General features: G+C 44.3%; 1 protein-coding gene across 1 annotated transcript in view; it reads left to right on the top strand.

The window, feature by feature from the left end:
- Positions 1-22045, top strand: part of mcf2a (MCF.2 cell line derived transforming sequence a) — a 197629-nt gene that overhangs the window by 31728 nt on the left and 143856 nt on the right. The window contains exons 4-5 of the mRNA XM_059976685.1: positions 5874-5988; positions 7978-8068. Coding sequence (XP_059832668.1) covers positions 5874-5988; positions 7978-8068 — 206 coding nt within the window. The remainder of the gene's footprint in view (positions 1-5873; positions 5989-7977; positions 8069-22045) is intronic.

The raw sequence follows: 22045 nt of genomic DNA, 5'->3' as shown, positions 1-22045 counted from the left end.
AAATCTGCTCGGCCATTCCATCATCGCTCACTTATTTTCAGTCTCAGCCCCATTCTCCTGCCTTCTCACCGTAACTTTTCACATCCTTACCAATCAAGAACCTATCAACCTCCACTTTAAATGTACCCAGTGATGGCTGCCTGTTAATTCCATAGATTCACTTCTCGCTGGCTAAAGAAATTTTGCCTCATGTCTGTTCTGAAGGGATGTCCTTGTACTCTGAGGCTGTACCCTCTAGTCCTAGACTCTCCCACTATTAGAAACATTCTCCACATGTCTACTCTGTCTAGTGTTTTCAATATTCCATTGGATTCAATGAAATATTGCCTCATTCTTCAAAACTCCAGCGAATACAGGCCCAGAGGCATCAATTGCTCACCGTACATTAACCTTTTCATTCCTGGGATCATTCTTCTGAACATCCTCTGGAACCTGTCCAATGCCAGCACATCCTTTCTTGGCTATGAGGCTCAGAACTACTAATAATACACCAAATATAGTCTGACCTATGATTTATAAAGCTTTAGCATTACATTCTTGTTTTTATATTCTAGCCCTCTCAAAATGATTGCTCACATTTATCCCTGCAAGCGTAAGTGCTACACCTGTCCCTACACCTCCTCTCTTACCACCATTCAGGGCCCCAAACAGTCCTTCCAGCTGAGGCAACACTTCACTTGTGAGTCTGTTTGGATAATCTATTGCATCCGGTGCTCCCGGTGCGGCCTCCTCTACATCGGCGAGACCCGACACAGATTGGGGGACCGCTTTGTCGAGCACCTCAGCTCCATTCGCCACAACAGACAGGATCTCCCGGTTGCCACTCGCTTCAACTCTCCTTCACATTCCCATTCGGATATGTCCATACATGACCTCCTCTACTGCCATGATGAGGCCAAACTTCTGTTGGAGGAACAACATCTCATATACCGTCTGGGTAGTCTCCAGTCCCTTGGTATGAACATCGAATTCTCCAACTTCCGGTAATTCCCTCCCTCTCTCTTCCCCCATCCCACCTTCACTCTCTCTCCTCTTCTAGCTGCCTATCACCTCTCATGACTCTGCCTTCTCCTACTACCCATAGTGCTTTCCCCTTAGATTCCTTCTTCACCTCTCCTGCCTATCCCCTCCCCCACCCCTTGATCTTTCCTCTGATTGGTTTTTCACCCTCCCCCCACCTTCTTTATAGGGCTTCTGCCCCCTCCTTTAGTCCTTATGAAGGGTTTCAGCCCGAAACGTTGATTGCTCCTTTCAGCGGATGCTGCCTGACCTGCTGAGTTCATCCAGCTTGTTTGTACATCCAGAGAAAATCTGCAGATGCTGGAAATCAAAGCAACATGCACAAAATGCTGGAGGAATACAGCAGGCCAGGCAGCATCTATGGAGAAGAGAATAGTCGCTGCTTCGGGCCGAGACCTTTCAGCAGGAGTGAAACACTCTTCTCCATAGCTGCTGCCTGGCCTGCTGAGTTCCTCCAGCATTTTGTGTGAAGTGCTTTTGAACCTCTGATTTATGAATTTCTCCCCTTTTAAAGATGCTTTAAGCTTTTATTCCTTCTACCGAAGTGCATGATCATACACTTGCCTACACTGTATTCCATCTGCTAGAAACGGACCCTGGATATCAGACCCGGCATCCTCTCACGATATACAAAAGCTACAGTAACTGTCAGGTCAGCGGGAAAGGTCACTGGCTGCAGTCTCCCATCACTGCAGGACAAAGAACCGGGCAGGAAAATCATTGTGGACACCATCCACCCTGCAAACTGCCTTTTCTAAGAGCTCCTTTTTGGAAAGAGCTATTAAAACAAAAACTACACACCATCTTAAAAGTTTTTTTCCCCCGGGCAGTAAATCTGATCAACCATTCGAGTTAGCCGCTGCTCCCCCCGTCTATTACCCCATCATGGCACTGCACTGTAAACACTTTAAACCGCTGTTTATAATGCTTTTTACATTGTAAATACATGCTGGTATTTATGCCCATTTTATTCCATATCCATACTTCTAACTTTATATTTTTGTAATTTTTTTATTCACTGAACTGTTGAATGTTGCCTGCCTGACCAAAACGCCACAGCAAACTCCTAATACATGAACACATGTAAATGCATGTTGATCCTTGGAGACAGGATTCTGTGGGTGCTGGAACATTGGTTCTGATTCAGGATTTCACCCTGAAGCTTTGCCGATTCCTTTTCCTTCCACACATTCCAAACAACCCAGTGAGTTCCTCCAGCAGATTGTTGTAACTCTGTATGATCTCTATAGCTCAGAAACCGTTTACTGGTCACAGAGCAGGTGCAGTGCAGGCTCCCCTGACCAGAATCAAAGTTCAAAATGAATTTATTATCAAGGTACATATCTGTCACCATACAATCCAGAGATTCATTTTCTTGTGGGCATTCACAGTAAATGCAAGGAACACAATAGAATCAATGAAAAACAGCACACAAGGCAGCCAAACGTGTGTAAAAGACAAAAAACTGAAAATATGAAAAGAGAAGAATAACAATAATAAATTAGCAATAAATATCGAGGACATGAGATGTAGAGTCTTTGAATGTGAATTCATTGGCTGTGGGAACGGTTCAGTGCTGGGGTGAGTGAAATTTTCCCCCTTGGTTCAGGAGCCAGATGGTTGAGAGGTAATAACTGTTCCTGAACCTGGTGATGTGCATCCTAAAGCTCCTGTACCTCCTTCCTGATGGCAGCAATGAGAAGAGAACACGATCTGGATGGTGGGGGTCATTGAAGATGGACCCTCAAACATCCAGGGAATCTGGGTTCTTGGTAGGGGAGATTCAGTACTGGGCTGTATTCTCTGGAATTTAGAAGCATTAGAGGAGATCTCACTACAATTTCTTGCAGGGCTTTATAATGTGGATTCATTCTAGACCAGGGAAGGCAGTTGCAAAGTAGGGGCTAGAGCAGGGGTGGGCAAACTTTTTGACTTGTGGGCCACAAAGGGTTCTAAAATTTGACAGGGGGGCCGGACCAGGAGCAGATGGACGGAGTGTTTTGGTAATACACCTCATAAGAGAAAATAAAATATCGTGGGATTTGTAGAAAACATGAGCTTTAATTTCAATTGAAAATGAACAAATGCATTACAACAAAATATCTGTCTTTGAAGTTCCATGGTATTTAGCTATTTATTGAAATGACTTTTAAAACACAGAAAATTAAATGAATAAAATACAGCTTTTTTTAATAGTAACAGTTATTATTTTAAAGCACTGAAAATTCTGTTATCCTTCAAGATATTATCATCATCACTCTCCTCCTGACTGTCTTTATTTCAAAAACGGTAGGAGATGCAGGTCTACTTGTCCTGCTCCTTCTTATTCAATTGTCCCCTGTGTCAAAACTCAACAACGACCAGCACAAAGACAGAACAGTGACAGTGCGCCAGTATGCGGAGCGCATTATTTGATCTGGAGCACATTTTTTATTTTGAGAACCTACGTGCACCTGTCCACTACTCATGTCCATCACTTAACAGAAATGACATGTAACATGTAAGGCTTATTGAAAAAAATATTTTCAAATGCATTTTTTACATAACACAACGAAGAAACTTATTTTTAATTTCAGTGGGAACAGTGTTGTTGGTCTCCCTTTTTAGCCAGCGCATCAAAGTCTGGATTTAGTTTTGTTGTGGCGATTCTCAGGATGGATCTGAGGTGTTGGTCAGTTAACTTGGATCTGTGGGTGGCTTTGTTGATGTTCATGACGCTGAACGCCTGTTCACACAAATAGGTCGAGCCAAACAAAGAGTAAAGCGCAAATGTGGAGTAATACGCTGCACCTCAACAAATGTCAATGTATATAGAGTGCGTCATCTATTGGGAAAACGCCAGAATTGCAGGGAAAAAACGTTAACAAGGTTTATTAATATAATTTCATCAAGTTCTGCAGGCCGGATGAAAAAGCTTAACGGGCCGTAGTTTGCCCATGCCTGGGCTAGAACCATTCAGAACCAGAATCAGTTTCATTATCGTTGACAGATGTGAAATTGTTGCTTTGTGGCAGCAGTACCGTGCAATACATTAGAAAATACTCTGTTACAATAAAAAGAATTAACAAATGGTGTAAAAAGAGCAAAATAGAGAGGTAACCTTAATCGTCCCTTTAGAAGTCTAATAACAGAGGGGAAGGAAATGTTCCTGAAGCATTGAGCATGTGCCTTCAGGCCTCTGTACCTCTTCCTTGATGGTAGCATTGAAAAGAGAGCAAGTCCTGGGTGATGGGGGCCCCGAGTGATAGATGCCTCTTGCTTGAATCACCACCTCTTGAAGATGTCCTCAGCAATGGAAAACGTTGTGCCAGCGATGGAGCTGTCGACCAGAATAATTATCAGTGTTGTATATAATGTGAAATTTGTTGTTTTGTAGCAACAGTGCAAAGGTAAAATTAGTGTGAATTACAAAGTAAGAAACAGCAAAAAGAGGAATGGTGAAGTAACGTTCATGGGCTCACGGAGGGGAAGAAACACTGAGTGTGGGTTGGAACCTGTACCTCCTCCCCAGTGGTGGCAATGGGGGGAAAGTATGCCCTGGGATGGAGATGAGAAAGAATGCCTTCACTAAGAGTCCAGCGATCTTCGAAATTTTCTACTCTGGGCCGCTCTGGATGCTAGTTTGTGAAATCATTCAGGATGGGTGATCTCTGGATAGTAAGGAAAGCCAAAAAGTTGAGGGCAGTGCAGCAGACTGTTGCTGAGGTAACCACTGGTGCTGAGGAACTAATTGTGGACTTCAGGAAAAGGAAGTTGAATAATAAGTTCTCATCGAAGGGTGAGCAGTTTCACATTCCTGGGTATCAACACGTCTGAGGATCTATCCTGGGCCCAACTTATTACAAAGGAGGCTCTACAGTGGCTATATTTCACTAGGAGTTTGAGGAGAATTGATATGTCACCGAAGACTCTCGCAAATTTCTACAGATGTACTGTGGAGAGCATTCTAATGGGTTACAACACCATCTGGTTATGGAAGGGCCACTGCACAGGATTGGAAAAAACTGCAGAAAGTCTTCTATCATGGCGACTAGCCTCCCCAGCATCAAGGACATCTTCAAAGGGCGATGCCTCATAAAGGCAGCATCCATCATTAAGTACCCCATCACCCAGGACATGCCCTCTTTTCAATGCTACCTTCAAGGAAGAGGCACAGGAGTCTGAAGATACATATTCAACATTTCAGGACCAGCTTCTTCCCTTCTGCCATCGGATTCCTGAATGGATAATGAACCCACGAACACTGCCTCGGTAGTTTTTCTCTCTTTTTGCACTACTTGTTTAATTTAAATATAAAGTAAGTTATCATTTTTATTATTGTGTATTGCAATGTACTGCTGCTGCAGAACAACTGATTTAATAACAAATGTCAGTGATATTAAACCTGTGAATGCCCACAAGAAAATGAATCTCAGGGTTGTATATGGTGACATTAATGTACTTTGATAATAAATTTACTTTGAACTGATTCTGATTCTGGAGATGAGCCATGAGCTTAACAACTGCAGGAGCAGTCACCAGATCCAAATCTTTCCCCTTAATAGTGCTAACTGTGCAGCGAACAAAACGGGTTCAGTTCCGGCCGCTGTCTGTAAGGAGTTTGTCACCATATGGGTTTCCTCCAGGCGCTCTGCTTTCCTCCCACCTTTCAAAGATTTGTGGATTAGGGTTAGTAATTTGTTGGCACAGGAAGCATGGAGACCCCTGCGGGCTGCCCCCAGCATATCCTCGGACGTTGTCGGACATTGATGCAAACGAAACATTTTACTATAGGATTTGATGTACATGTGACAAATAAAGCTAATAATTTAATCTTCAGATGTCGGACTGATACTGACTTTTGTCTTCTGCAGGCGGACGAAGTAAAAATGATGCGGTGATCCTAACCTTTCCTGAATGTGCCAGCTTCTGTGCAGTTTCAGATGAGGTTGTAGAGCGGGTCCTCGTGTACCTGACCACCATTTCAAGGTGCGCATTGAAACTCGTGAGGTGCTTTCGTCGATCTCTCCTCTCCTGTGCCTTATTTGGGATCTCAATCCCACAGACTCTGAGGCCTCGATGAGCAGTCTGTTACCACACATTCTCCAATGAAAGAAGTTTGAGAAAATCAGAATCAGGTTTATTATCACTTACATATGTTGTGAAATTTGTTTTTTTGTGGGAGCAGGGCAGTGCATTACATAAAATATGAAATAAATTATAAAAAGAAATGTTAGAGATGGGTACTACGGCATATTTAGCGCAATATTATTCAACAGTGTTCAGAGTCTATTGCCAGTGTCCTCTGTGACGAGTTTGCATTTCCTCCCCATGGAATGTGTGAGCTTCTCCGGGTGCTCCAGATTCTTCCACAAAACATTTTCTGAGGGTGTCCAAAGACGGGCCGATTTGTAGATTAATTGGTCATTGTAAATTGTCACGTGACTAGGCCAGGGTTAAATCAGGGGATTGCTGGCTGGTGTGGCTCAAAGGGCCAGAAAGGCCTGTTCTGCTCATTTTATTTAAATAAAGTAAGTATATAAAAATAAATTTCCGTGCTTCTAAGCTTTTCCATGGAGACACCCCTCCCCCGCCCAGAACTGTCCAGCACCGAGTCAGGACTGCCTCACCTATGCCCTCTACCCTGCCTTCTCCACTCCATCATTTCCTTCAATTCTCTTCTCCCTTTGATTCAACTTTTCCTTGTAGGATCTTCTGATGGCCAAGTCCTGAGTATATTTAAAGCAGAGGTTGGTAGGTTCTTGATTAATTAGGTTATCAAAGGTTACGGGGAAAAGGCAGGAGAATGGTGTTGAGAAGGATAATGTATCAGCCATGATGGAATGGAAGAGCAGACTCGATGAGTCTTATGGTTTTATTGTCTGCTGATGGTCCAGAGCCAGGTCTCCCATTCCCACTGCTCTCCCAATGGAAGGTGTAAACTCTAGGTCACACTTGAACACAAGAAATTCTGCAGATGCTAGAAATCCAGAGTAGTGCACACAAAATGCTCGAGGAAGTCAGCAGGTCAGGCGGCATCTATGGTGGGAAATGAGCAGTTAATGTTTGGGGCCAAGACCCTTCATCAGGATTTCATCAGGTCACAGTTGGCCTTCATCTATTAAACAGTTTAGAACTCATTAATTCCAAAGATCGACTGACCTCTCCATTCCCACACAGCCATGCTGACTATTCTTAATCAGTCCATTCCTTAATCAGTTACCAAGTATACCTTTTGTAGAAAACAGCCTGTCCCAATCTACACTTGCCAGATCCATTCAGATTCCATCAAAATTGTCCTTTCTCAAATTTAAAAATCTCAACCTGTAGACCAGACCTATGTTTTTGCATATTTACTTTGAAACTGATGGCATTGTAGTCACTGGATGCAAAGTGTTCCCCTACACAAAGTTCTGCCACCTGCTCTGTCTCATTCCCTAATAACAGTTCCAGTATCACACACTCTCTGATTGGGACTCCTACATATTTACTGATTAACAAAACTTTCCTGAACACATTTGACAAACTCTGTCCCATTTAGTCCTTTTACAGTATGGGAGTCCTGGTCAATATATAGAAAGTTAAAATCACCTACTATAAAAAATCTCATGTTTCTTGCAACATTCTGCGATCTCTTTACAAATTTGTTCCTCTGAATCCCTAGGACTATTGGTTAGTCTGTAATGTAGCCCTGTTAAAATGTTCATACCTTTCTTACTTCTCCGTTCAACCAGATGAGTTCTCCAGTCTGTTGATGGAACGCCACCATGACATCTTCCTTGACTAGTAATGCCACCCCTCCCCTTTTAATCCCTCCCACTCAGTCACATCTAAAACAACGGAACCCAGGGATATTGAGCTGCAAACTTATATGCACTTTGATAATAAATTTACTTTGAACATTGAACTTAGAATTTCAGTTATTGAGGTAGTCATTATTATACTAATTTGATAGACTTTCTGCCTCTTATCTCACAGTCTACACAAAACTGAGGTGAAGTTCACTGTTGTCTTGGATAGGAGACTGGATTCGTGGGCTTCTGTCAAAGCTGCACTTGGAAGGATAGCTGTGAGTATTTCACCTTTGACCTGTGCATTGATGATTGGAGCAAAGTTTAAATACGGCAGTGTTTACTGTGCTATCTCATAGAACTATTAAGGCATTTGACAAGGTCCCGCATGGGAGGTTGGTCAAGAAGGTTCAGTCGCTTGGCATTCAGGATGAGATTGTAAATGGTATTAGACATTGGCTTTGTGGGAGAAGCCAGAGAGTGGTCATAGAAGTTTGCCTCTCTAACTGGAGGCTTGTAACCAGTGGTGGAATGCAGTGGTCGGTGCCGGGTCCATTGTTGTTTGTCTTCTATATCAATGATAACGTGGTTAACTGGATCTGCAAATTTGCCGATGACACCAAGATTGGAGGCGTAGTGGACAGTGACAAAGACTATTGTGGCTTGCAGAGGGATCTAAAAATCCGGAAAAATCCGGAAAAATGGATTAAAAAATGGCAGATGTTATTTAAGCAGACTCGTGCAAGGTTTTGCACTTCAGTAGGACCAAGCTTGGTGGGTCCTACACAATGAATGGTCGGGCACTGAGGAGTGTGGTAGAGCAACACATCTGGGAATACAATTCCATAATTCATTGAAAAGTGCGCACAAGTAGATTGGGTCGTAAAGAAAGATTCTTGCACAATTGCCTTCTTTAATCAAAGTATTGACTCGGATAGGATCTTATGTCGAGGTTGTATAGCACATTGGGTGGGGACTAATTTGGAGTATTGTGTGCAGAGAAAACTTACAAGGATGTTGCTGGCTCTGGCGGACATGAGTTACAAGGAAAGATTGAATAGGTTAGGACTGTATACTTTAGAACAGCCATTCTCTACAGGGGCCATATGACCCCTTGGGGGCCCTGGCACATTTGAAGGGGGCCAGCAACTGAAAACTGTGAGAAGGGGAGCCCCAAATGTTTATGGGATTTTTATTGCCTTTCCCTCAACATATTTGGTTGAGAGCGGATTCTGCTAGGTAGTTTCCTTGACAAAATCCAGGAACAAAATTGATATCACAAAAGGAGTGACATCCGATGGTGATTGTCTAATTTGGAGCCCGATATCATGAAACTTGCAGAAAAGCACCAAGCTCAAGGATCGCATTAGGCCTGATAGATGTTTAATTTCATACAGTCTTGTCCAGCATGTCGGAATGTTCAAGTTTTCTTGGTGTTCAATAATATGTGATTTTCTGTTTGTGTTGTATCCCTGTTTGAAAGGGGGGCCTTGGAACCTGAGAAGAGCTCCTAAGGGGGCCATGGCCAAAAACCGGCTGAGAATGTAGAAGATTGAGAGGAGATTTGATAGAGATATACAAATGATGAGGGGTATAGATAGGGTAAATGCAAGCAGGCTTTTTCCACTGAGGCTGGGTGAGACTACAATCAGAGATCATGGTTTAAGGGTGAAAGGTAAAAAGATTAAGGGGAACATGAGGGGAAACTTCTTCATTCAGAGGGTTGTGAGAGTGTGGGATGAGCTGCCAGCAGAAATGGTCCATGTAAGCTTGACTTCAGCAATTAAAGAAATTTAGGTAGATGCATGGATAGTAGGGATATTGTGGCCAATAGTGCTGTTGCAGGCTGTTGGGAGTAGCCAGTTTAAATGGATTCAGCATGGAGTAGATGGACTGAAGGTCCTGTTTCTGTGACTCTGTAACTAACCGCAGCCACTCACCACAGGAATTGACTGAACTAGTCAGTTAACCTTTTTGAAAATTGTGATGTTAGTTTTAGTGCGTTGACTGCATAAGACAATGGCATTGGGAATTTATTCCAGAGATTCAAGAAAATGAATCACAGGGTTGGATATGGTCACATCTATGTGCAGTGGATTCAAGTTAATTGGGCCATTGGTTAATTGGGGCAACTTTTAAATGGGTTTCCCTTTATTATTTAGGACATTATGCCACTTAATTGGGGCAGGAGGCTGTCACCAAACTATGTCTAACTAGTGTCAGATGCGTGCTGTTCTGTGGCCTTTAGACACTACGCCATGCTTAAAGTGAACAGTTTTAAAAAGTGTCAGCTCCATGCATTTTTGTTCAAAACAGTGGTGATTTTTGTCACTGATAGTTGGCGAGAAATAAGCAGAAAACAACTCAGATCTGTTTTGCTTCAACAAGTTAGCAAGTACAAAGAATTTGAAGGTATCGATCATCATCTTGAATGTTGCAATGAAAATGAAGATTAGAAGGATATAATCATTGATAGCATTGTATGAAGGCAGTCCATCATCTTCACAAGGGGATTTTGTCAATCAAAAGAACACTGCAGTGTAAACTGGACTCATTCCTCCGTCAGTAACTATTAGGAACTAAAACACAGTTTTATAGTGCTGTAGTAGCCTTGTTAATGTTCTAATTTGTTCTGTGTCTAATTTAAATACATAATTTGCTATTCAGTTAAATGGTAGTTTGTCTTTTTTATTCCTTATTAACTATTTCCATGAAACTTTGGCTAATTGGGGCAGCTGCTTTATTGGGCTAAAATGGACTAGTCCAAATGTACCCCAATAAACCAAAATTCATTGTATTTTGGTAATAAGTTTACTTTAAACTTTGAATCACATGGCAGGTATCACATGAAGGGTTCGAGGGGAGAGAGCTGTAAACTCTCTAGTACACTTAGCTGCTGTCTACTTGGAAATTAGTGATTTGCATATTCTGGGGAGGATCAAGGCATTTTTATTTTAATGTGACAAGATGTCTTGTTCACTGTTCCAGGCACAGTAGTTTCAACTGAAAATCAGATAATGCTGTGGGAGGCAGAGCAGCGTAGTGGTTAGTGTAATCATTTTACTGCTCCAGATTGGAGCTCAATTCCAGCTGTGCTCTGTAAGGAGGTTCTGCTTTCTCCTCATGGCTGTGTGGAGTTTGTCCGGGTGTTCCAGTTTCCTCCCACATTCCAAGGTTAGGGTTAGTGAGTTGTGGGCATGTTGTGTTGATGCTGGAAGCATGGTGACACTTGTGGGCTGGTCCCAGCACAATCCTTGTACTGCGTTGGTCGCCGATGTAAAAAATGACTCACTTCACAGTATGTTTTGATGTACCCGTGACAAATAAAGCTAATCTGAATAAAATACCTATACTGGGAATCCACGGTGTGTGCAAGGATTGGAACTGGTATATCATTGTCACATTTACCGAGGTACAGTGAGAACCTTATCTTCCATATTGTTCATAGAGATCAGATCATTGCACAGTGCACTGAGGCAGAACAAGGTCAAACAATAACAAACAACAGAAAATCTGCACATGCTGGAAATCCAACATACGTGCACAGACACACAGACAGACACACAGACACACAGACACACAGACACACAGACACACACACACACACACACACACACACACACACACACACACACACACACACACACACACACACACACACACACACACACACACACACACACGTCTCTGTTGCTCCTCCAACCTGAGTGTGGCCTCATCATGACTGTAGAGGAGGCCATGGACTTTATCAGAATGGGAATTGGAAGTGGAATTCCCTTAAGCTGAGAAAGCCCTCTTTTCTGGCAGACATAGGTGCTTGCCAAAGCGGTCTCCCAATCTACACACGTTTGTACGTTGGGACTCACCAGTGTACAGGAAGCCACACTGGGAGCACAGGACACAATATATGACCACAACAGATTCACAGTGGAATGTCGCCTCACCTGGAAGGGGCCTTGAATGGTAGTGAGGGAGGAGGGGCAGGTGTAGCACTTGTTCAGGTTGCAAGGATAGGTGCCAGGAGGGAGATCAGTGGGGAGGGACGAGTGGACTAGGGAGTCGCATAGGAATGATCCCTGTGGAACGCAGGAAGTGGGAGGGAGGGAAAGATGTGTTCGGTAGTGTGATCCCATTGGAGATAACGGAAGTTACAGAGGATCATATGATGGACGCAGAGACTGGTGGGATGGTAGGTGAGGGCATGAGGAACCCTATTGCTGGTGGCGTGGCAGGAGGATGGGGAACCTCCATTGGTTTCCTCGGCTGCGTAAGTCTAGGGAAGACACACTCCGGTCCTATAAACCTGTGAAATTGAGATGGCTCTCCCACCCCAAACCCCGGTTTATGTGGACGCTGTGTAATTTGCTACCCTGTTACATCTCAGTGCCAAGAATAACAGACAGCACACTGTATACTGTTAAAGAAATTATATGTATGAATCTTATATAAAGTGTTAGTGAAGAAAAAAAACAAAAAAGGCCCACTATAATGAAACAGTCAAATGTGCACAAGTTGGACTTCAACTCTTCCAAAATTCATATTCACCAGTCCTCTCTCGGCTGCGGCACCTCCTCCATCGAATCACGGTTCCCCACCTGGTCAAATGCTACAACCAGTTCTCTCCAGTGCCTTTCCTCCTCATCTCCCACTGAACAAAGGACCCAGTTGACATTCCAAAGCACCTATTAGCTCTACTATAACCCAAACACTGCTTCTGCAGAAAGACCATTACATCAGCAGTGAAACCTTTTCCAGGGTGTTACACTCTCCCCCACCAAAATTAGTCACGTCCCCATGACCTTGAGATAACTTGTCTCATACAAAGCACGAAGTCTAGCCCCAGTGTAAGTGGTAGTGACATAGCTCACCAAGGGGATTAGTGCCCACTCTGTTCCTCGAGTGTGACATAGGCCAGTCTGTCTGGGCGTCTCCTGACTCTTCAGAACCTCCTTACCCCATCATCTACTTCCTCAGCTTCAGTCACTCCCTGGGCTCTTTCCTGTCTACCTGCGGAGACCCCTCCCTGAACATTACTCGTGCCTCCCAACAACTCAGGTCCCCTCGTCACGTGGCGGAGCTCACCCTCAAGCCCAGTTACTTTAGAGTCCAGCCTCCCGTTATTCTCAAACCACAAACCAGCCTGTCCATTGCCGGTTCCGCCCATTTCACCTGCCTCAGCGTGAGAAGGGTTGGGAATCTCTTCATCAATTATTGGGGCGTTAGCAAAGGAAAGCATATACCACACCTCATTTCCTCATCCTCTGAGTCCCTATCACATTCAGTGGTGGGGTCTGGTCTAACCCTTCCTGCTGCTGGTCCTTCGGTTCCCCCATATCACCCAGAGTCCGTCCTCTTACTAGGTGTAGGGTCCAGGTCAAGCTCTGGGTCAACAGGCACCTCTTGTCCCAGAGGTACAAGGTGGTTCCAATGGAGAATCTTGACAAGCCCATTCCCATTCTCTGATTTCACCCGGAAACTGGTACGTTTGGCACCTGACTCTCCACTACATAGTGCGTAGCTGCCCAGCAGTCAGCCAACTTGTATGTTTCCCATACAAGCCGCACATTCCTTATGAGGGCTCAGTCTCCAGGCATTAGTTGGGAGAACCTAAACTTTTGATCATACCTCCTCTTTTTCCTTGATTCTGCTTAGTAGCTGAGACCTCCGCTAATTTACAAGTCTTTTCAGCTCCCTTCACATATCAGACACAAATAAGTCTTCTGTGGTAGATCTTCCTCACCAGTCTCAAAACAGATGTCAACGGGCAACCTTGCATCGCGCCCAAACGTCAGGTAATATGGTGAGTACCTGGTAGCTTCATTCTATGTACAGTTCTAGCAGTGGACCAGATGTCCAATATCTTGACTCCCCTTGTTCTTTTTGCTGATTTCCAAAGTTCCGATCATGTCTAGCAAGGTCAGATGGAACTTCTCAAGCTGGGGATCTTCCTACGGGTGATAAGGCATAGTCCTCAATTTCTCGACTCCAAGCATGTTCAGTATCTCATGTATGAGCCGACTCTTGAAATCCCGTCCCTGATTGCTATGTATCTGCCTGGGGAGGCCATAATAAATGAAATACGTCTCCCATAACACTTTGGCAACGGCAGTCGCCCTGTGAACCTTGATAGGGAAGGCTTGCGCATGTTTGGCGTAGTGATCCGTAATAACCAAGACATTCGCTGTGTTGCTGGCATCAAGCTCTATTAACAGCAAATCCATACACACAAGATGAAGTGGCCCTGCACTCTGCAAGTGGGATAATGGAACGGCCCTCATAGACAGCGTCTACCTCTGTATACATCAAAGGCACGACTTGCAGTACTTTTCGACCCCTGGCTTCATTTGGGGCAGTAGGACTGATCTCTGAGCAACCCAGGTCTTGTCAACCCCCAAATGACTGGAATCATCATGAAGTGACTTTAATACAATCCTCCGATACTTCTCATTCAGAACCAGCTGGGAATACCGAGGCCGATCCAGAGGCGACATGACCCGGTATAGGATCTGGTTCCTCAACTCCAATTTGCGCCATTCTCTCAGCAGTAAAGACATCGCAGAGTGTTTCATCTTCTCTGCTTGGGCCACGTCCCTAAGCCCTCTCTGCAGAACATATGGCAATTGGGGGTCTGCAAAAGCCAGCACAGGCGCTTTCATCAGCAGCTCCTTCAGCAATTGGAAGGCCTCTTCACATTTCACATCCTACCTCGGTCCAAAGGCTCTGAAGGGCTAAGATAATCTTTACCATCTTCTTATTTAAGAAGCCCTCAGTTTGTCTCAGCTGTTTGTCCTGCATAGTCCTTCTGAAATTGGGTTTGAGAAGATCCAAGTGTGATCCCAACGGACTAATGGAGAAACGGCATAGCTGGTAAATTATTGGTTGTGGAGTGTGCTACTTTGCAATATACAAGGAGGAAATTGGTGAGCTTCTGTATCAGTGTCGGTGTCGTGTGTTCGGATTCAGGGTCAGTGTAGTGAGTTCCAATTCAGTGTCGGTGTATTGTGTTCCGATTCAGTGTCGGTGTATTGTGTTCGGATTCAGGGTCAGTGTAGTGAGTTCCAATTCAGTGTCGGTGTATTGTGTTCTGATTCAGTGTCGGTGTATTGTGTTCCGATTCAGTGTAGGTGTATTGTGTTCTGATTCAGTGTCGGTGTATTGTGTTCTGATTCAGTGTCGGTGTATTGTGTTCTGATTCAGTGTCGGTGTATTGTGTTCCGATTCAGTGTCGGTGTATTGTGTTCCGATTCAGTGTCGGTGTATTGTGTTCTGATTCAGTGTCGGTGTATTGTGTTCCGATTCAGTGTCGGTGTATTGTGTTCCGATTCAGTGTCGGTGTATTGTGTTCCGAATCAGTGTCGGTGTATTGTGTTCCGATTCAGTGTAGGTGTATTGTGTTCCGATTCAGTGTCGGTGTATTGTGTTCTGATTCAGTGTCGGTGTATTGTGTTCCGATTCAGTGTCGGTGTATTGTGTTCCGATTCAGTGTCGGTGTATTGTGTTCCGATTCAGTGTCGGTGTATTGTGTTCCGATTCAGTGTCGGTGTATTGTGTTCCGATTCAGTGTCGGTGTATTGTGTTCCGATTCAGTGTCGGTGTATTGTGTTCCGATTCAGTGTCGGTGTATTGTGTTCCGATTCAGTGTCGGTGTATTGTGTTCCGATTCAGTGTCGGTGTATTGTGTTCCGATTCAGTGTCGGTGTATTGTGTTCCGATTCAGTGTCGGTGTATTGTGTTCTGATTCAGTGTCGGTGTATTGTGTCGGTGTATTGTGTTCCGATTCAGTGTCGGTGTATTGTGTCGGTGTATTGTGTTCCGATTCAGTGTCGGTGTATTGTGTTCCGATTCAGTGTCAGTGTATTGTGTTCCGATTCAGTGTCGGTGTATTGTGTCGGTGTATTGTGTTCCGATTCAGTGTCGGTGTATTGTGTTCCGATTCAGTGTCAGTGTATTGTGTTCCGATTCAGTGTCAGTGTAGTGTGTTCTGTTGACGTCGTTGATAGTGTATTTTCAGACTCTGGTCAGACTTTTCCACCAAGCCATTTGTAGTTGTGTGGTACGGTGTGGATGTAATATGTCTTACTCCATTCGTCTTTAGGAATGACTGAAACTGATCGTGACAATCCATTATCACTGACTAGGTGTTCTGGAACACCAGTCGTTGAAAAGAGGCTGCTCAACACATCGGCAGAACGCGAGGGTGTAGTGGAGGCGATCGGGAGCAACTCTGGTCACGTTGTAGCTGCATCCATTACTACCAAGAAATTTGTGCTCTGGGATAGTCTGGCAGAATCCACATGAATCCTTTGCCAGGGCGTTGCAGGCCATTCTCAGAGATGGAGAGGTGTTGCTTTTGGCAAATACTGGGCATGATGGCACCCCAAACAGTGCATGGCAAGCTGTTTGACCTGCTGATTTATCCCAGGTCACTAAAGTTTCAAGCCAACACCTTCATTGTAACCATACCTAGATGACTAGCATGTAGGTCCTCCAAAACTTTAGCTCTCAGCAAGGAGGGCACAATAACTCTCAATCCCCACATAAGGCAGACTCCTGTCAAGGGGCAAGTTCATCCTGGAGCTGGTAAAAATGGGGAACTGGAATTTCTGCTGCACATTCCAGCCACTTTGTGCGGTGTGTAGACCAAAGATACTCCTAGGTGCTTTTCTGGTGTCCCTTTGGAACGTCTCTGCCGTAATAGGGAGACTTTCAATTTGCATTATGGGGAATATGTCAACAAGAGTGTCTTCTTTTGTAAATTTTTTAGGTTTTTCCTTTCCCAAGGGTAAATGGGCATCTCCACGATTAGTTGTCCTCTTGAATTTGATCAGTAATTGTGTCCTCCGAGAAACAGAGGCCAATCTGCTGCTGTTAGTGGAACACCCTTCTGTGGATTGAAAATGGGGACTAGTGGTTAATAAACAGTAACAAGGGTAAATTCTCTTCCATACAAGTACTGGTTGAATGATTTTACACCCCAAACCAGACTCGGGGCCTCTCAGTCAAGCTGTGAGTATTTTTTTTCTGCAGTGGTAGTGAGTTCAAGGGGTGGAGCACAGTAGCCAGGTTTGGCAGGAACTTGTTATAGTCATTGACAGATCTTAAAAAGGACCACAATATGACACACCCTTTGGCCTTGGGGCATCCATCACATCTCAGCACACTTGTGTAATGCTTGTGCGTCAATGGTGTGACCACAGTAAGTGATTCCTGATATAAAGAATTCACACCTGTTGCATTGTGCTCTGAGTTCGTAATCTCCCAGTCTTTTTAACACTATCTTGAGATTTTGGAGAAGTTCCTTGTCGTCACCAGTAACAATGACGTCATCCAGGTAACACTGAGTGCCTGGGCAGCCTTGCAGCTCTGGACAAGGGCTTTCTGCTGAGTGTCGGTGCAGACGCTACTCCAAAAATAAAGCTACTACAGTGATAAACAAGAGAAAATCTGCAGATGTTGGAAATCCAAGCAACACATGCAAAATGCTGGAGGAACTCAGCAAACCAGGCAGCATCTATGGAAAAAAAGTGCAGTTGACATTTTGGGCCAAAACCCTTCATCGGGACTGGAGAGAAAAGGATGAGGCCATCAAAGATAGAAAGTGGGGGGAGGTGAGAGGTGAAACTTGGAGTGGGAAGGGTGAAGTAAAGAGTTGGGAAGTTGATTGGTGGAAAAGATACAGGACTGGAGAAGGGGCATCTGATAGGAGAGGGCAGAAGGCCATGGGAGAAAGAAAAGGGGGAGGGGAACCAGAGGGAGATGATGGGCTAGCAAGGAGAAAAGGTGAGAGAGGGAAATGGGAATGGGGAATAGAGAAGGTTGGGGGGGTGGTATTACTGGAAGTTTGAGAAATCTGTTCATGGTATCAGTTTGGAGGCTACCCAGACAGAACATAAGGTGTTGTTCCTCCAACCTGAGTGTGGCCTCATTGCAACAGTAGACTGATGTGTCATAGACACAAAGAAAATAGGTGCAGGAGTAGGCCATTCGGTCCTTCGAGCCTGCACCGCCATTCAGTATGATCATGGCTGATCATCCAACTCAGAACCCTGTACCTGCTTTCTCTCCATACCCCTGATCCCTTTAGCCACAAGGGCCATATCTAACTCCCTCTTAAATATAGCCAATGAACCGGCCTCAACTGTTTCCTGCGGCAGAGAATTCCACAGATTCACCACTCTCTGTGTGAAGAAGTTTTTCCTCATCTCGGTCCTAAAAGGCTTCCCCTTTATCCTTAAACTGTGACCCCTCGTTCTGGACTTCCCCAACATCAGAAACAATCTTCCTGCATCTATTCTGTCCAATTCCTTTAGAATTTCATAGGTTTCAATAAGATCCCCCCTCAATCTTCTAAATACCAGTGAGTATAAGCCTAGTCGATCCAGTCTTTCTTCATATGAAAGTCCTGCCATCCCAGGAATCAATCTGATGAACCTTCTCTGTACTCCCTCTATGGCAAGAATGTCTTTCCTCAGATTAGGGGACCAAAACTGCACACAATATTCTAGGTGCAGTCTCACCAAGGCCTTGTACAACTGCAGTAGAACCTCCCTGCTCCTGTACTCAAATCCTTTTGCTATGAATGCCAACATACCATTTGCCTTTTTCACCGCCTGCTGTACCTGCATGCCCACTTTCAATGACTGGTGTACAATGACACCCAGGTCTCGTTGCATCTCCCCTTTTCCTAACCGGCCACCGTTCAGATAATAATCTGTTTTCCTGTTCTTGCAACCAAAGTGGATAACCTCATATTTATCCACATTAAATTGCATCTGCCATGAATTTGCCCACTCACCTAACCTATCCAAGTCACCCTGCATCCTCTTAGCATCCTCCTCACAGCTAACACCGCCGCCCAGCTTCGTGTCATCCGCAAACTTGGAGATGCGGCATTTAATTCCCTCATCTAAATCATTAATATATATTGTAAACAACTGGGGTCCCAGCACTGAGCCTTGCGGTACCCCACTGGTCACTGCCTGCCATTCTGAAAAGGTCCCATTTACTCCCACTCTTTGCTTCCTGTCTGCCAAACAGTTCTCTATCCACATCAATACCATACCCCCAATACCGTGTGCTTTAAGTTTGCACACTAATCTCCTGTGTGGGACCTTGTCAAAAGCCTTTTTAAAATATCGATAGGAATGGGAAGTGGAATTAAAATGGGTGGCCGCTGGGAGATCCCATTTTTTCTGGCGGACGGAGCATAGATGCTCAGCGAAGTGGTCTCCCAATCTACGTCGGGTCTCACCAATATACAGGAGGCCATATCAGGGGCACTGGGTACAGTAGATGACTCCAATAGACTCATCTGGAAGGAATCTTTGCGGCCCCGTATGGTAGTGAGGGAGGAGGTTTATGGGCAGGTGTAGCACTTGTTCCATTTGCAAGGATAAGTGCCAAGAGAGAGATCAGTGGGGAGGGATGAATGGACAAGGGAGTCACGTAGGGAGTGATCCCTACAGAAAGCAGAAAGTGGGGGTGAAGGAGTGATGCGCTTGGTGGTGGGATCCCATTGGAGATGGTGGAAGTTAAGGAGAATTATGTCCTGGTGGGGTGGTAGTTCAGGGCAAGAGGAACCCTATTCCTGGTGGGATAGTGGGAGGATGGAGTGAAGGCAGACAAGTGCAAAATGGAAGAGATGCAGTTGAGGGCAGCGTTGATGGTGAGTAAGGCCTCTAAAACAATAATAATGTAGAATAAAGTGGAAAAAGCTGCTGAAACCATTCAGTGCAGGTAGAGTGGTATTGATTCTGCTTAGGCAGAAGGGATTAGTGTAGTTACTAAGTTCAACATAACATCATGGACACATAGGGAGGCTGTGGGGAAGTAGGTGAAATGCAGTATTCTCTTCCATTTCTTGCACATCTGCCCTTACCCCACCCTCCCGCTGCCCCACCACTGAGGACTTTTCCAGAACTGCTGTTGTAACTCCGTTTGGCCTGGTTGAGGTTCTGTGAATGTCGTTTGGGCTGAAAATGCAGCACAGACTTTCCGATCACTAATAAACACTTCGACATGACACACAATAACGACGATGATGCTAAAGACTTAGATTTTCTTCTTGTTTACCTGGACAACAGTCACCAGTGCATCCAAAACTGAACACTTATCACATCTCCTCGTACTATTCAAGTGCTTAAGCCAACACTGGCTGATTATTAACAGCACTAAATGCCTAACACTACATAACTTCCTTGTAAATGGAACAAGTGCTACAGCTGCTTCTACGCCTCCTCCTTCACTACCGTTCAGGGCCCCAAACAGTCCTCACCTCCTTACCTGACCATCATCTCCCTCTGGTGCTCTGCCCCCTTTCTTCCACGGCCTTCTGTCCTCTCCTATCAGATTCCCCCTTCTCCAGCCAATCAACTTCCCAGCTCTTTACTTCACCCCTTGCCCCCCTCCCAGTTTCACCTATCACCTTGTGGTTCTTCCTGCCCTCCCTCACCTCACTCTGACCCCTCATCTTTTTTTCCCAGTCCTGATGAAGGGCTTTGGCCCAAAGCATTGATTGTAGTCTTTTCCATTGATGCTGCGTAGCCTTCTGAGTTCCTTCAGCATGTTGTGTGTGTTGCTATTAGAGCAATAAAGCCCTTTATGCTGAGTGACACTTTGGGCTCTTCTTCCATTTCCATTTGTAGACAGGCCTCAGCTAAGTCTGCTTTGCTGAAGTGTTTCCCTCCAGAAAGGTTTGCAAAGATATCCTCTATCCTGGGCAGAGGGCATTGATCTACTTTCAGTACTGGGTTGATGGTGACTTTAAAATCACCATAGATCCTGACAGACAGGCTACTGGGACCATTGGCGTTGCCGATCGGTTCTACTTGGAAAGAGTTCCTTCAGCTTCCCTGTGATCTAGCTCACTGGCTATTTTATTACAGATTGGTCAAGGAACCAGACAGGCTTTGCAAAACTTCTGTGTAGCTTTTTCATTTAACATTATTTTACCCCTGATATGTTTGAGTATTCCAATGGCATCCTTGAAAAATTCTGTGGCATCATCCAGTAACTTCCTCAGTTCACTTTCGGTTGACTCTATTACAGGGGATGTGACACGTAAATGAGGGATGGATTGCCAGTCAAGTTGAGTTGTCTCGGCCAGTCACAACCCCACAATGCTGGCCCTCATGTTTTTAGCAGTGTGGCTTGCCGGTTGTTGTAATTAACTGTTATGATTGTCATTCCCACTGTGGTTTCCATTTCTCCTGTGTAAGTTCTTAGTTGGATACTGTTGATGCAGGCTTCAGTTCAGTATCTTTGAAATGCCATTCAAACTCATTTTGTGGAATGATTGAAACAGCCGACTAGTGTCTATTTCCATTTTAATTGATTTGCTGTTCACTTCTGATATAAGCCTTATTGTTTGTCTATTGTTAAGTTTGCACATTGTAAATCTTAAGACTACAGTTCTGTGTCACTCTCATGATTATCAGTTTTTTCATCAACAGCATACAATCTTTTCGAAACTGCAACTTGACATTTTTATCTTTTCTCTTCTCTGTGCAATCCATTTATTTTTGACAGCCCGAACTGCTCATGTGCATCCTACTTTGTTGCATTTTCTGCAAGTTTTGCCTTTACGCCTGAATTGGTCTGGTGTATGTCAGCCCCTGCCACAGTGGTAACAATTTGTTTGGCCAAAGAGTTTTCTGTTTAGGCACTTTTGTTGCAGACTAAAGCTCAATTGCATCTCTGGCTGCTGTTTCCATCAATGCAATGAATTCAGCAGTTCTTTTAGATGTAATTTGTGCTTCGGGTAGGAGCCTTTTTTGAATACCTTCTTGTAAGATTCTACAAAGTAAACTACCTTGCACAGCATCATTAAGCCTATCATTGAACTGCCAATGCGCGGACAGTTTCTTCAATTCAGCCACATAGGCAGAAATGGACTCCCCTTAAATTATAAGTAACTTTTTCAAGTGGAATACAGCTGGAAATTTCATTCTTCCAACGATCTATGTTTAAATATGAATCCGATTTCCAAGTAACTGCAATAGCCTTCTTGGCTACTTACTGCCAGTGCAATTTCTAAGAATTCTTTCTGATATTTATTCGATTTGGGTTTCGGTTTTATCCTTTCAATATCACCTAATAAAAATAATATTGGGTTATGCGGAAGTTGTGTTCCAATAATTTGTTCCGGTAAAACTCTTAAATTTGTCCAAAAAGGTTGAATTTTAGAACAAGACCAAGTAGAATGTAAAAAGAAAAGAAATGGACTCCCCTTCCTTCTGATTCTGCTTATGAAAACT

The sequence above is a fragment of the Hypanus sabinus genome, chromosome 8, assembly GCF_030144855.1.
Source record: "Hypanus sabinus isolate sHypSab1 chromosome 8, sHypSab1.hap1, whole genome shotgun sequence".
In the NCBI taxonomy this organism is placed as follows: Eukaryota; Metazoa; Chordata; class Chondrichthyes; order Myliobatiformes; family Dasyatidae; genus Hypanus; species Hypanus sabinus.
Note: the sequence above shows the minus strand (reverse complement) of the source record. Positions and strands in the feature narration are given on the sequence as shown.